The sequence below is a fragment of the Protomyctophum parallelum genome (genome assembly GCF_964188405.1).
Source record: "Protomyctophum parallelum genome assembly, chromosome: 12".
Classification (NCBI taxonomy): Eukaryota; Metazoa; Chordata; class Actinopteri; order Myctophiformes; family Myctophidae; genus Protomyctophum; species Protomyctophum parallelum.
Window position 1 is genome coordinate 40,250,875 of NC_139712.1, and position 14,724 is coordinate 40,265,598.

The window sequence follows — 14,724 nt, forward strand, 5'->3', positions numbered from 1 at the left end:
CATGATGAACCCTATAAACATTGGTCTAAACAATGTCTTCATGTGTACCTGCATGATGAACCCTATAAACATTGGTCTAAACAATGTCTTCATGTGTACCTGCATGATGAACTCTATAAACATTGGTCTAAACAATGTCTTCATGTGTACCTGCATGATGAACTCTATAAACATTGGTCTAAACAATGTCTTCATGTGTACCTGCATTATGAACTCTATAAACATGTCTTCATGTGTATTTACCTGCATGATGAACTCTCGGCGTCGGGGCATGCCCCTCTCAGAAAGCAGCTGGTATTCTGGCTCTTTCTCCTTCTTGGCCTGCTGGATCTGCGCCAAGCGGCTGATGGGGTTCATGCCCTGGCCATAGTCTGGTCCCGTCTGCACGGGGGGAGGGGGGGGGGGATAAAAAAAATCTAAAATGCATACCTATATACACAGTATACACAGGTAAAGTACAGTAGGTACATGAGGTTAATGGGGGGAGGGGGGGTATAGTGGAAAGGGTGGAATATTATCAAAGTCTCACATTGTCTGTCTGTCTGTGATTGGAAATGTGCTCAGTCGTTCACAATTGCGGCCTGTCAATTCCACGGCAGCGAATTACAGTTCGTGGTTGTACAGCATTGCTGTCAAATGACCATAAGATGGCGAGAATGAATAGCCTTGTAAATGCTAACGGGCATAAAGATGTTGAACATTAACTTAACTACACAATGCCCCCTATTCTACATAGCAGCAAAAGTCAGCACATCCGGTGACCTAATGCATATCAAACTGAAAAACCGTGGTGTACCTTGAGGATGGTCTTGGGGCGTTTCTTGTAATGGATCTTGGGCTTCTCCACAGCGGGGATGAAGGGCAGCTTCTTCAGGTCTTGCAGGATGGAGAGGGCGGCGCGCTTCTTGGAGAGCTTCTTGCTGTTGCCCTCGCCTTCGGCGGAGAACTCTCCCACGGAGACGCGGGTCAGGAAACTCTTCATGTGGGGCGGCCCGCTCTCCTTCAACACCTGACGGAGGAGGGGACACAGTGTTCTAAATCCTACACGGGTTGTGCTCATAACCACGCCCCGCTTCTATGGCCAACGGCGGAAGTGCCTCTCGCCTACAACAACTGCGGACTAGACCTAAATATATTATAAGTATGGACTAGACCGCGACGGAGGCCCGCCGTCTCAAGCGAACTTGAGCCACTTGCGAAGTTCGATTGAGCCGACTCAGAGCCGTTCGAGTTGGACCCGATATGCAGAGAATAGTAAATCATGTTCTGGCGAGAGCGTTTGCCCCGACAGAAAAGTGGCTACTGGCCAATCACAGTGCGTCCTTGCACAACCCGTGTAGACTTTCGAAGCACGTGGCGTAGAGGTTTATACCGAGGCTGTCTCTCCTCAATGACTCAATACACTGTATCATTGTCAAATCACAACACACGGCCATGAAAGATTTTTGTTATATTTCTGTGGGTTTTCATAGATATTTAGCCAATATAAAGTATTAACAAGAGCTTGCTGTGACTAAATCACTACATTGGATCCATAGGAACTTAGGAAGACATTCTAGTTACCATTTCCTGAAAAGTAACTGTTTTGGTCTGGACATACAAGGTTTCCTCACTGTCAGGGAGGATACAGAAGTCAATGCACACAGTCACCACATAGGACATCCAGGGTACCTGGGGGAACGTCTGGGGGAACGTCTGACGGAACGTCTGACCAACTTGAGCGAGAGAAGGAACTGGAGCAAACCGATATGTTTCTGCCGCTTAGGTGCAAAAAGTCTAAGGTTTCAACACCATTCAGTAGGGCAACTTCCTCCCAGTCAAACCGTAATCGCAGCGAGAGGCATGTGACTGCATGAAAAGACTGCCTGTTGTGTGCAAAAAGTACAGTAGGCGTGCAACCATGTGTGTGTGCACATGAGTCAGTACATGTATGTAGACCGACGATGTATTATATGTACACAAGTAAGACGCGCAAACGCGTGAAGCGAACGCAGCTCGTGTGTGTGTGGTTGTGTGTGTGTGTGTGTGTGTGTGTGTGTGTGTGTGTGTGTGTGCTACAGCTGCGCCCTGTGTGTGTGTGTGCTACAGCTGCGCCCTCTGGTGGCGGGCGGGTGGTGTAACAGCGGGACAGACACACAGACAGACACACACACACACAGACACACAGACATTCAGCCCTTGCTGTCATAGTAAGTGGCTCACTGCATTCGCAAAAACACGAGCATTTGTACGTCTACTTTGTAAGCAGCAGCACCAGGTGGTCTGCAAACATCTGCTCTTGTTGGTCACAGTGCTACCCACCCATATGCTTGTGTGCAAGCACACACACACACACACACACACACACACACACACACACACACACACACACACACACACATATAGATGACAGTCTCTGGTGATGAGAGTTCAGTTTCCTTTCTCAGCCTCTGGTCACCTGGGAGACGTAAAACAAACACCGGCTGGCGTTAGGTCATGCTTCTGCAATCACATCCACTTCCTGTGAAGTTTGAGAAGTTTGTGTGTGTGTGTGTGTGTGTGTGTGTGTGTGTGTGTGTGTGTGTGTGTGTGTGTCCATGCATGCGTGTGTGTAGCAGGTGGGGTCCTCCTCAACCTTAGTCACGGAAATACACAAGGACAAGAATTGGGTTTCATACATTGACTAGGTCCAACACTGCATGTTTAGTTGATGTGTTCACATGTCCACCCCCCTCCCCCCCTCTCTCTCTAGATGAGCATGCTGTCTCTCCCTCGCACGCCCCTCAATCGCTCATTCATTTCTTACGTAATGTAACGTGCTGTGCTCTGCACACGCAGCACAAATTGCAGTGATTTGTTGCAATCAAATGGTTAGTTAATTTGAGCCCGGAAAGCCGATTACACACACAGAGACGAGCGGAGCCTTGAACATTCTTCAAATACCTCCCAAGAACATCAGTGTGATATTTACAAGAAGACATAGTGGGGAACAAACGCATGCACTCTCGACTCACACATGCACAGCTGCATGTCGTCGCTGTCAGCTGGAATCCATGCATGTCCAAAATTTTACATTTTCAGGAAAAGAAAAAAAAAACACCTGTGTTCCAATGGATCGAGTGTAGTTATTAGTTAGTCACAAGCTCTTGTGAATACTTTTAATTGGTTAATATTCACAAGATCCACAGACACACTTAACGACTTTCAGTTTCACAGCTTAAAAAAGAAATATATCAGATACATCAGCCTTTTCCGCAACTTTTGTACAACACTCAAAGTAGGGCAATAATTTACAAAGACACATACAAATCTTAAATATGTAGATACAAGGTTTCTACACGACAGCAATAATGTACTGTGCATTCACAATTCCTGCACAGTTGCCTCTTTCTCTTATATCACTATAAGCTAAAGAGTCAATCGAAGCACTGGAAGGAATAAATCAAACGAAAGGAAAACGCAATGCTCGTCATGTGAACACAAATAAATCAATGTGTCATGGTTACACAGCTTCCTCTCGCCTAGAACTCTACTGTTCCCACATATAAGGAATGACTCAGCACTTACTGCAACAGCCCCATCATGTATGTCAAGGAGACAGAATAGGGTATTTTAACGACTCGACTGTATTTCATTCCCGTTTGGTCAAAACTGTGAATAGCTAAGCTGACCCACATCAAATTGCTGTATGCCTGCCTGTTAACCTGTCTGACATTTGGAGACATTTGCGCTGACCATGTCGGCACACTTGTTAGCCAGTCAATATTGCCGTTACGTAGGGCTGAGCAATTAACCAAAAACATATCGAAATTTAGAATCAGTCGTTTTTTTTTCTTCATAATTTTGTTTTTACTGGACAATGGACATACAGTATACACTATCAACATGAAAATAATATAATAATAATATAATTATCATATCGCCCAACCCTGTTGCGTAGAACACACATTTGAGAAATTTGCATTTAAGAAGAGAGCATTCTGAGCATCACTCATCCAAGCCAAGATTTGAGAGCCCCTGTCTACCTCTCTGAGGATTCCCTCCGGGTCTGATCGTTGCTTTGAGGAGGAAATGCAACATGGCAGCTCCTAGTGCGCTTGCACCTTGAGTGTGCTCACTCTGTTGACGGCTGTGATGCTGTAGGCTCAAATCAAAGGCCCTTGTCTTGTTAAGGGGGAGCAAATGAGAGTGCTGAAAGCAGCTGATCTACCAGCTCACACGGTGTCACGACTCACGAATACAGTGCATCGCTCGAGTTCGGAGATCAGAGCGTGACACCGTTGCAAGTAGTATGAATGGGGCTCAAGGCGGTTTTGTCATATCGTAAATATTTGGTCTGAACTTAAGCTTAGGATCACTTGTTAGTAAGTCCAATGAATGGATTATTAGATTGTGTGGAGACCTGGCTCTGGTGTTAGAGAGGAGAATAAGAATAATAACGATGACGGGAGATGGAGGAAAAAGTGAGTTGTCCTCCGTTGTACAGATGTCTTCCCCTCTGCAGCTGCTTGTCTCCCTCTCACACTTAATCAGTCACTCACTTAATTCATCACTTAAACCCTCTAGGTTCAGACTTAGTAAACTGAACCGGAGTTGTCTGTTGGATCACCCCCCCCCCCCCCCCCCCATGTAAAAAATTGCCGATCTACAAGCTCTCATAACACTTGAGCTTGATCATCCCTGTGGGGTTCATCTCTCTCTCTCTGTATAGAGGGTGATGGTGATCTAGGCAGGCATTAAACAGGGAAAGGAATTCACAAGTTCAACAAGTCCATTTGAGACCGATATTTTGTAGCTCTCAGTCGAGAGGATTTTACTATGTGGGAAGATTTATCATCGAATATGTGGCTTGTCTTGTTATTTTGTCCATGCACACATCCCCCGCACCCTTCACACACACAGTTTATTTTAAATAAATAAATATGTGGCAGACTCATGTGGTTGGGTGTTGTTTCTTGAGTACAGGGATTATGGGAGGATTTGCGGGGTGCCCAGAGATGTTCTGCAGGACTTGTGATGACATTGTCACATCTGCGCGCACACACACACACACACACACACACACACACACACACACACACACACACACACACACACACACACACACACACACACACACACACACACACACACACACACACACACACACACACACACAGTGTCTCTGGAGGGGCTTTAGGTCCATTCCTCCACCTTGAGAAGTGACAGCACACAGCACCGCACTTGGGGCCCCAGTACGAGGGCCCTGAGTGCGGTCTTGTAAGGACACGCTTCCTTCATAGGTTCCCCCCCCCCCCACACACACACACACCTCCGTCACATCACCGCCTGCCAGAGAGGAACGACGAGGTGAGCTGAGGACAACCAGCACAGGTTCACACTTCATACAAAGACCACGGAGGTGAAACAGCCATGAAAAGAGAGACAGCTGATGACAGACAGCGATTTGGTTGTACACGCAGTCACGCACGCACACACACACACACACACGTGCGCACGCACGCACACACGGTAGGATCCACTTGTGCCGTCCAGGATAGTCGAGGAGAGATTGCAACGATAGAAATGCTGCCTCTATACAGTATGTGTGGCGTATATAGATCGTGTTTAACGGAGAGACGGAGGGCGAGAAGAGACACTGACTGTTGTCACACGCTCTCGCTGGCCCGGGATGGCGGCAGACGAGCTGTAGTCAGCCTCGTTGGCAGACGACACGGGATCCGCGCAGCGCCGATGGGATTTCAGCGCCTCCTTTTCATTCTCACGCACGCCGCTGTACTGCGCGGGTGTACGTGCATGTACACGTGCGCGAGCGAACACAACAAACATGCCCCGTCCGTCTCCCGGCCTGACGATAAGGATCAGGTTATAATGCAGGAAACACACTGTAACTCAAGTTTTTTTTCTCCCCTGCCTTTCAAAACCCTCATCCTCTCTCTTCTTTTCTCTCTATTGCTTATTTTTTCTTTCTCTTTCTTTCTTTTTTCTCGTCCTCCTGTGTGAGGCCTTCCCCTCGGCTTCTCAGGGAGACATCAATACCCGGAGCGGGCCATGGGACGGGTGCAAACGAGACCTCAGGCACTCTGAAGAGGATGCTATGGGAGCAGGGTGGGACAATGGCAAGGACTTGGTAGAGGGAAGAAAAGCTCTTTTGTGATGCACGGCGGACGGACAGGCCCTGAGGGGGAAGCTGCTTGTTGTACAAGATGGGTGGTTCTTGGCTCCGGACCCTTCATCTCCTGTGTCCTCCTTTTGGAAAAAGACGGGCCCTCTCTGTCCAAAAGCGCGAGCTGTGATTTATAGATTGGTTCCTCTTTGATGCTGACATCTGTTTGATATAACCTGACGGGTGAGGGGGTGGGCGGTTAAGTCAGCCTTGTTGGGGTGCCGACGAGTCGACGCCCCCACCTCGGCGGGGGGAGGAGGAGGAAAGTGGACACTCGCTGTAATGACTCATGGGTAATTTCATGCTCCAGTGGCGGAGGATTTGAAAAAAATATGATTATTGTACAGGGTTTTCACACAGAAGACTGTTGATTGAGTTACAGTATGCACAGCCTGTATGCATATGTGTGTGTGTGTATGTGTGTGTGTGTGTGTGTGTGAGAGAGAGGGTGTTTCTAGTTTGATGGTTATTGAGAAGGAAAGTGTGCCATTTCCTCTGGAGGCACCAGAAGAGGACACATTAGAGGGGATGTGACACGGCAGGGTATGGGGATGATGCCAAACGCTGACTGATGCCTTGTAATGGTTCAGATGTGTAAGAAGAGACCCACAGAGCCATGGTGTGCAAATTAACCACATGGGCTTTGGATTCTCAGCATAGCCGGCACTGAGCACTGTTGCATGCAACACTGACTGTGATTGAACATGTACGACATGCTACGAGAGGCCATCGGCGGAAACAAGGGGGCGAGGCTGAATTTATACTTGGTAGCACAACTACAAGCTCTCAACGTGTCATAAGCTTGTACAGTATATCTGCTATCTCTGGTGCGTATACATCAGGCGGTGTGCCAAAGGAGGCAGAAGATTGGATTACCGTCTTGCATGCGTGGCGTTTTGAGACTGCTTTGTTGGGACGTGGCACACGTGGCCACATCTCGACAGCGGTTGAGGTGTGGAACGGTGGAGCCGAACGCCGCCAACCACACACTCCTCCACGCCCGTTTCTCTATTCAGCAGAAAGGACGTAACCAGAAAGGACGGCATTCGGGCAGCAATCCACACATGCGACCGCAATCCATCGCCATTCCCTCTGTGAACGACATGCAATTTCCTCTAACTGCATGAAGTCTAGAATCCTTAATCCTGGGGGGCGAACATTTGTCGGAAACAGCGAATCTACAAGATCACAAGATGTCACGTGGCAATGCGTTGTAGATCATCTATTTTCAGCTAAGAAGACCAAATGAAATTACATATAGGGTTTAACTGGTTAAAGCTTTATTTATCCAGCTCCGCTTCACAGTCACATCGTTACACACATTCACACCCGGGGAGCAACCCAATACGACCACAGCCACATATGCCGCCACTGAAAAGAGCCTTGCTCTTGATGGAGGGGGTGAGGTTTATTTTATTATAATTATCTATTTAAAAATATTGCCATTATTGATAGTAGAAAGTGGAGATAGCGAGGAAACAAGGCGAGAGAGTGACATGCAGCAAAGTTTGTTGGGACAGGATTCTCGCTATGGGGGTCTGTGTCCTAATAATGCATATCGGAGGTCATTGAAAAGGGAAAATCAAAAAAGGGAGAGGCAGAGACAATCTCCAGGTTAACGAGAGATCAGAGCAGAGGTCAGTCGTCGCCACGGCACATGTGGTGGCAATGTGCTTCCAAATCCGGCTTCCGGATTTCCGACGAAATTAAATAGAAAAGCAAAAGCCACGTAATCTCAAATGGCGATTAAAACAAGATTATGACACATACTGTACAGTAGGCAGTTGACGTCAAATCCCAGATTTAGCCCGCTGAAATAATCAATTGTGGTTCCTGGAAAAACGGCCCAGGTCATTCACCCGATGAGTTAATGCGTTATCAAACAGAGAGGGGGGGGGGGGGGCTTTCCAGATTAAGTAAACAGTAAGAAGGATCTCCCTCCCTATTCTTTCCCTCCCTCGGTTTCTCCCGTCCATAACACGCCCTCCACGCTCTCTGTGATTTTTGGGGAGTGATGGAAGGAAGAGGAGAGACGGTCGGGGAGGAAGGGAGGGGTGTGCGTAGAGTAAACGGAACCTCCCCTTGTTTTTGGCACCTTGCAGAGCAGCGGAGAAGAACTCGAAGGAGGTGATCAGGGAGATGGGAGGCCTGGATGAGTCAGCAGGGAGATGCTGGAGGCCGAGGGGAACGAACCCGCCGGGGTCATGTGAGGACACATACGTCATCTGGACAGGATGGCGAGAGAAGGCGAGGTGGAAGTCTGATGTGGGGGGGGGGGGGGGGGGGGGGGGGGTGAAGGTGCTGTAGCTAAACCACAATGAATCAGTAAAATAAAACCTCCATAGACCCCTAGACACAGTGGTTGTACGGGGTGTGTGCCAGTGTTATTCACACATTAGGATAATCCTGGAATTAAATCATAGAAATCATAGAATGTCCACAGACTAGTTATGTACCCAAGTCATAATTATGTTACTCTTCCCATGATCGTACTGTACTTCCAATGTCCTGTATCTGTTAACTTACACTGCTGTGCTGTCTGTCTGTCTGCTGTCGCTTATATTATATGAGGGTAACATGAAAGAGTGAAAACAAAAGGATTGTGATTTCCATAAGTGCACAAATGCTATTTCGCCTTGCTATAAAGTCTATAGTGCATTATAGGACTACTGTAGTTTGGGAAGTTCCAATGAAATATGTTGAGTATTACTGTATTGGGTGAGCCAAATGGATGAGTGGCTATCTTATGAATGGAGTCAGCTTAGAAAGAACATTGGATCACATTGAGTGAGCCCACTCAATTATATTGCATCAGTCCTGAAACATTCAGAGAATGACAAAAAAGGTCCTAAAAGTCCTAAAAAGGAGTGATGAGCTATTAAAAAAAAACTCCCGGCCACAACATTTCAAATAGTTAAAGTTAAAGACCTCTGAGTCATTGTGTATCATGTATTCCTCTTGTTGTCATGTCATATTACTGTGTCCACTCTATCCATCACATTAGCATACCTAGTAACTATGCTATCCATACTACATATTGCACAAGATATTAATAATTGAAAGTTTATTCCCAAAGTTATTCCAATACATTTCAATTAAAACTTTCAATTATTAATAATATTAACCCTTGAGATGAATCATCTCATTTTCAAGGGTAAAAAATATTAGATGACCTGTTTTAAAATAATCTAATGCTGCGACTGTCTCACACCCCCTCACCTCAAAGTTGACGGACAGGTTCCTCTGAGGGCAATCTCATAGACCAGGCTGATCTCAGACTTGCTTGCATCCGTGCCCTCCTCTTGTTCCTCCTTCTCCTCGGGTTCTGAGGAGTGAACATCACAAACACAGCATAAAAACACAGCGAAATATAAACCTCAATGTAATTGATAACTTCACTTCAAACTCATTCGGGTGGGAATGAAGGAAGAGGTATTGCTGGCTCCCCATTCGGATTAGAAGTGCCAGTTTTAAATCATACCAGAGTGTAATATAGAGGAGATGGAGCACTCTATCCATTTAGCATGGGAAAACATGAAACTCTGAAGACAGCAGCAACGACAACATCAGCCAACAAAACTGGCCAAATGACGCACCTACGTCTGCATATCATAAAAAGAAGAATAGAGAAGAGATAACACATCGCACACCTCGAGTGTTAGATGCCAACTAACATTCAATAGACTAACGTTTCGGCCAATGTCTACATCTGGGACTTAACGTTAAGACCCATATGTAATACATAAAACAGCGGCCGATTCAATTTAGTTGGCAGCATGTGTGCGATGTTTTTCCCCTTCTCCCTAGAACTTTAACTACAGACAACTCACCATTCAAAAGAACTGGAGTCTTGTCTTGTTTGTCGGAACTTATTGCTCAGTGGGCATTAGCAAGATGGCGCCCGAGTGAACTACTTCTTTTAAAAAGAGATTTTGGTGATACTTAGTACTTCAGAAAATGCTATGATCCGTTATGCTAGCCAAGCATTGAGACAATAGTGACATTGAAAAACATAATCATGTTCCAAGCATCAAGCTTTAATTCCGGGCAAGGCCTGTGTGAAAGTGTCAAGATGTGAGGAGCCAGCATCAAAAACAGTGAATCGCTACAACAGCAATGCTGCCTGTTAACACTCCACATCATCCAACAACTGGCAGGCCATTTTTCATGTCCACACATTCCTTCAAAACGCATTATCTTTCTCTCACTCCAGCAAACACACAATAGAACAGACACACAGACATAAATGCATTCTAGCATGCGCACGCACGCACGCACGTACGCACGCACACACGCACGTACGCACGCACACAGGATCTTGGCCAGCCTGCTGCAGCGGGGAGCCTGTCTGCTTTCTGGCTTTGGTCCCGATCTGATATGGGATTGAGAACTCAGTATTCCTGTACATGACTGGTGGTCCCATGGGTGTGCACAAAGATCACATGTTCCCCTGGCTACATACACACATGCAAACAAGTCACATACAGACAAACACACGCCATTCAATGTCAAAATTAGAGCCAGGCCGATACCAGCTTTTTGGGTCGAACGCCGATACCTACTGAGCGGCCAAGCTTGTGTGTATATCAGCTATTAAATTTTTTTGTGACATTTCTGAAATGTGACACATCATTGTGATGTAAAAAAAAGTCGAACAATGGCCAGCCGCGTAAATGTTGACTGGCTGCGGAACTCCGGCCGATAAGTGAACTGGGACCATTTAACACAAAGGCGGCTTGCGTTGCGTTGGTGTGATTTTGGACACATTGGCTACAACAGAAATGTGCATGCACTGTTCCACGGCTGCCAATGTCACTCCGAGGTGAGGTAGAAAGGCTGGCGACGTGAGGTTACTGCAATGTAGGCTATCTTTTGTTGTTTTTTTTGTTTTTTTCACCATCGTATTTCAGAAGCTAGACTGGGCAAGATCTCAATGGAATGGGCCTGTGCCCGAGTGGCACAGGCCACTCAGGGCCTGTGCCCCGAGTTTGCTGCGTATGAACAGGCATTAAAGCAGCGATTCCCAACCTTTTCTGGATCAGGGCCAGCCTGAACATCTCAAAAGCGTGAGTTTTCTTTAATCGATCACTCAATCAATTGTGTTCCGGCTTGGATCAACGGAACTAACGTAGAAGGACGGGTGTTGGGCACAGCGAATCCTCAGGTACGTTTTGTGGTTCACTCTGCCCGCTTTGGGCGTCATTTTCTAGCCTACGAGTTTGACGTGTATAAGTAACACCAGTCTGTAGTTCTTAAGTTTGCTTGTCGGTGACACTGGTGTGTAGATTGTCATTGCAGTACACTATCTTCCATCTCTCTTCTCTACTATATTTCACTTGTTTGTCTGTCGCTGTAATTTAGCTATGATCTCTGATCTGAATCTGACAAACACACACACACACACACACACACACACACACACACACACACACACACATACAAAGACACACACACGGTCTGTCAAACCAACTCCAGGATAGTAACATTAGCAGAAAGAGAGAGAAATGTCCCACAATAAATACTGTACATTGGCAGGTGGTCGGGTTGTGTGGTTCATGTTGCGCGCCTACTCCCAAAAAACAAAAACAACTCCCCAAAAACAAGCTATACAAGCTAGTGTATTCATCTCACGTCACGTTGTGAGTCTACAACTGTCAATGTTGTTGTGCATACAGTGACAGTGATGCTAGAAAATGACAACAGGATGTAGCTCGTTCTGAGCAAGTCTCCCTCATCCTTCCATAGTGCCTTTATCCAAAGCGCTTTACGATGTGCATTACAGAATTTCACGCAGACAACCAACCAGGAGCAGTTCAGTGTGTTGCTCAAAGACACTTCAACACTAACTCCGGGAACTTGGAACCTTCCGTCTCCCAAGCAGCCGCTCTACCTCCACTGCCACCGCAGGCATTTATTATTGGTATTACAATGAAAACAACATTTTCGAGGTTTTAAAGCAAAGAAAGGCCATGACATTTTAACTTTTTACATTCAATTAACCGTCTTCCAGTGACATCATCGATGGGGAATACAAGCTAATAGAAACTGCAGGCTTACTAGTCCTGAAAAGTTGCAATGTGAAAATGGAAGCCATCGTTCTCACGATAATACAAATCTAAACATTTTTGTAAAATAATCTTGTTTCAAAAGAAATCTGCCTAATGATGATGTCACTGGAAGACGATTCATAAACTGCCCACACCCCTCCTATGAGACACAGACTGAGTAGAAAAGAATCGTGCCATTTTATCATGATTATTAGTGAGGAACTATTATATGAAGATAGGTTGAAAAGTGGTGAAGTGGTCCTTTAAGTGTTCTGCCAATTATTTGGGGGCCCACAGGTTTGGGAGTTACTGAATTGGGGTTTGAGAGTTTCCTCCACGCCGTTTGTATGTCAGACAGCAGCGAGCGTCATCTTGAGCTCTTCATCTCCCGCCCGCGTCCACTTCTTTGTCTGATGAAGTATGGCTGGCTGAGGTCGGTCTTCCCCCTCTGGGCTCCATCCATCCTGGTCTCCACATTGTGCTACGGTATATGATACTACACATGATTCATGCTGTGAGATCGCCAGCGTTTCACACAGAGGAGACGTCACGTGGTGGTGGGAGACGGGAGTCTGTTGCACTGCGCTGGCCGAGCGCCCAACTCATGTTGGCTCTAACATGTTTGCTTGCCTGTGATTTTCTTTCCCCCTCTGAGTGCATGAGTGTGATGCTGCGTGCGTGCATTATCTGCCTGTCGTGTGTGTGTGTGTGTGTCTGTCTGTGTGAGAGAGAAAGAACGACATCTTTTCCTATTCATAAATTGATAGCCTTTCTAATATGGGGATAGGATTTACTTGATACACCTGATGTGTGTAACTTCCGTTGTCCTGTTGCGTTCATTTCCCCCATGTCTTTGTTTGATTGTCTCAGCAGCAAATTAGAACAACTTCACGTGTTTTCCAAACCAAATCCAAATCTGCTGCAATCATTCAAACTAGTAAGCGAATGAACAGGAGCCGGAACCAGGTATGCTACCTTCTGGAAACTGGGACTACAGTTATGCAAAGACTAGAGCCTAGAGGCTGTATTGTTGGTTGCTTGACTGCGTGTCCAATGCATACATGCACGTGCAGTGTGCATGCTGCTGTGTGTGTGTGTGTGTGTGCGCGTGTGCGTGTGCGTGTGCGTGTGTGTGTGTGTGTGTGCGCGTGTGTGGGGGTGACAAGGCAGACCTTTGACATCCGTGAGACAGTAGTGACATCGAGGGCTAAGTCAGGCTACAATGCCTCTGCTCTTGAATGGATCTATTGAATGTACAAGCCACGGTCAACACTATAAAGTAACGTGTGTGTGTGTGTGTGTGTGTGTGTGTGTGTGTGTGTGTGTGTGTGTGTGTGTGTGTGTGTGTGTGTGTGTGTGCGTGTGCGTGTGCGAGTGTGCGTGCGAGCGTGCGTGCGTGAGTGCGTGCGTGCACCACAAACAACTACTGTATCTTCCCCAATGTGACAACATCAAAAGCACAAAACAATCTAATTCAGACCTCAGTGCTTCTTCTCTTGAATGGGTCCATTGATTGAACCATATGAATCCTGAGGAGACACACCAATGTACATAATGTACAAACCACCAGTAAACAAAGTAACACACACGTGGTCGGTCTGTCTCAGTGGCGTAAATGGACCCGTTGTCCACGCGGAGCTCCCCCCCCCCCCCCCCCCCTAATAATGACATGCCCAAAACAGGGACACCAGGTTGAAAGTTAAAAGCCTCCACATAAAAAAGGAAAACACTGAGGTAGTGGCACTAAGGTAGGACGTTCCACACATTGACTCATAATGACCTAAATACTCACTGGTTACATCTATAGCCATGGGCGAATGATGACTGCAATGTGAACACAGCCTTTTCTAGATCAAAGTAGGGGTGTGGTAACCTACGGTTTTAAGTAAATGAATTAAGAGAGTTGGGCCAAATATTATAATTTCAAAAAAGTAAAGTCATTATGGCAAGTTGTGTGGCAATTACTTTATTACTGCTTTCCTCATCATGTTGATCAGGTCTTAACCCATTCTGAACGGACACCCATTTTGGTGTTGGCATCATGTTATGCTTTAGCTATTGAAAAATAGCAGATCTACAAGCTCATATCGCGCCACCGAGTGGCGCGATACGAGCTTGTAGGTCTGCTATTTTTGAAAAATCGAAGACACTTTTAGAATCTGATCTCAGGTCAGAATGGGTTAATAATGAAACTGTCAGGATGTAATAGACATTTTTGGAATCTGATCTCAGGTCAGAATGGGTTAATAAACACGACGTTTATTCAGTTGTAGAACACTTTATTCACCGTACACCGGCTCGACATGTAAATGCTGTTCCCTCCACAATTCACATCTGATTAACTGCTTCCACTGCGCATGCGTATAAACCTCAGAGAGTACATTACCGTAAAGGAGTACTGTCGTAACTCGTAAAGTGGAACACAAGTTAATAATCATCCCTCTTTTTACAGTATAAGCTATTATGCTCACTGTACTGATCACGTCTCAAGGGTTCAAACAATTACTCTGGTCACGCACAATTGCCCTCAAG

General features: G+C 46.2%; 1 protein-coding gene across 1 annotated transcript in view; it reads right to left on the reverse strand.

The window, feature by feature from the left end:
- stau2 (staufen double-stranded RNA binding protein 2) overlaps nt 1–14,724 on the reverse strand; it is a 109,998-nt gene that overhangs the window by 65,230 nt on the left and 30,044 nt on the right. The window contains 4 exon segments of the mRNA XM_083778567.1: nt 244–381; nt 797–1,009; nt 9,365–9,390; nt 9,393–9,470. Coding sequence (XP_083634693.1) covers nt 244–381; nt 797–1,009; nt 9,365–9,390; nt 9,393–9,470 — 455 coding nt within the window.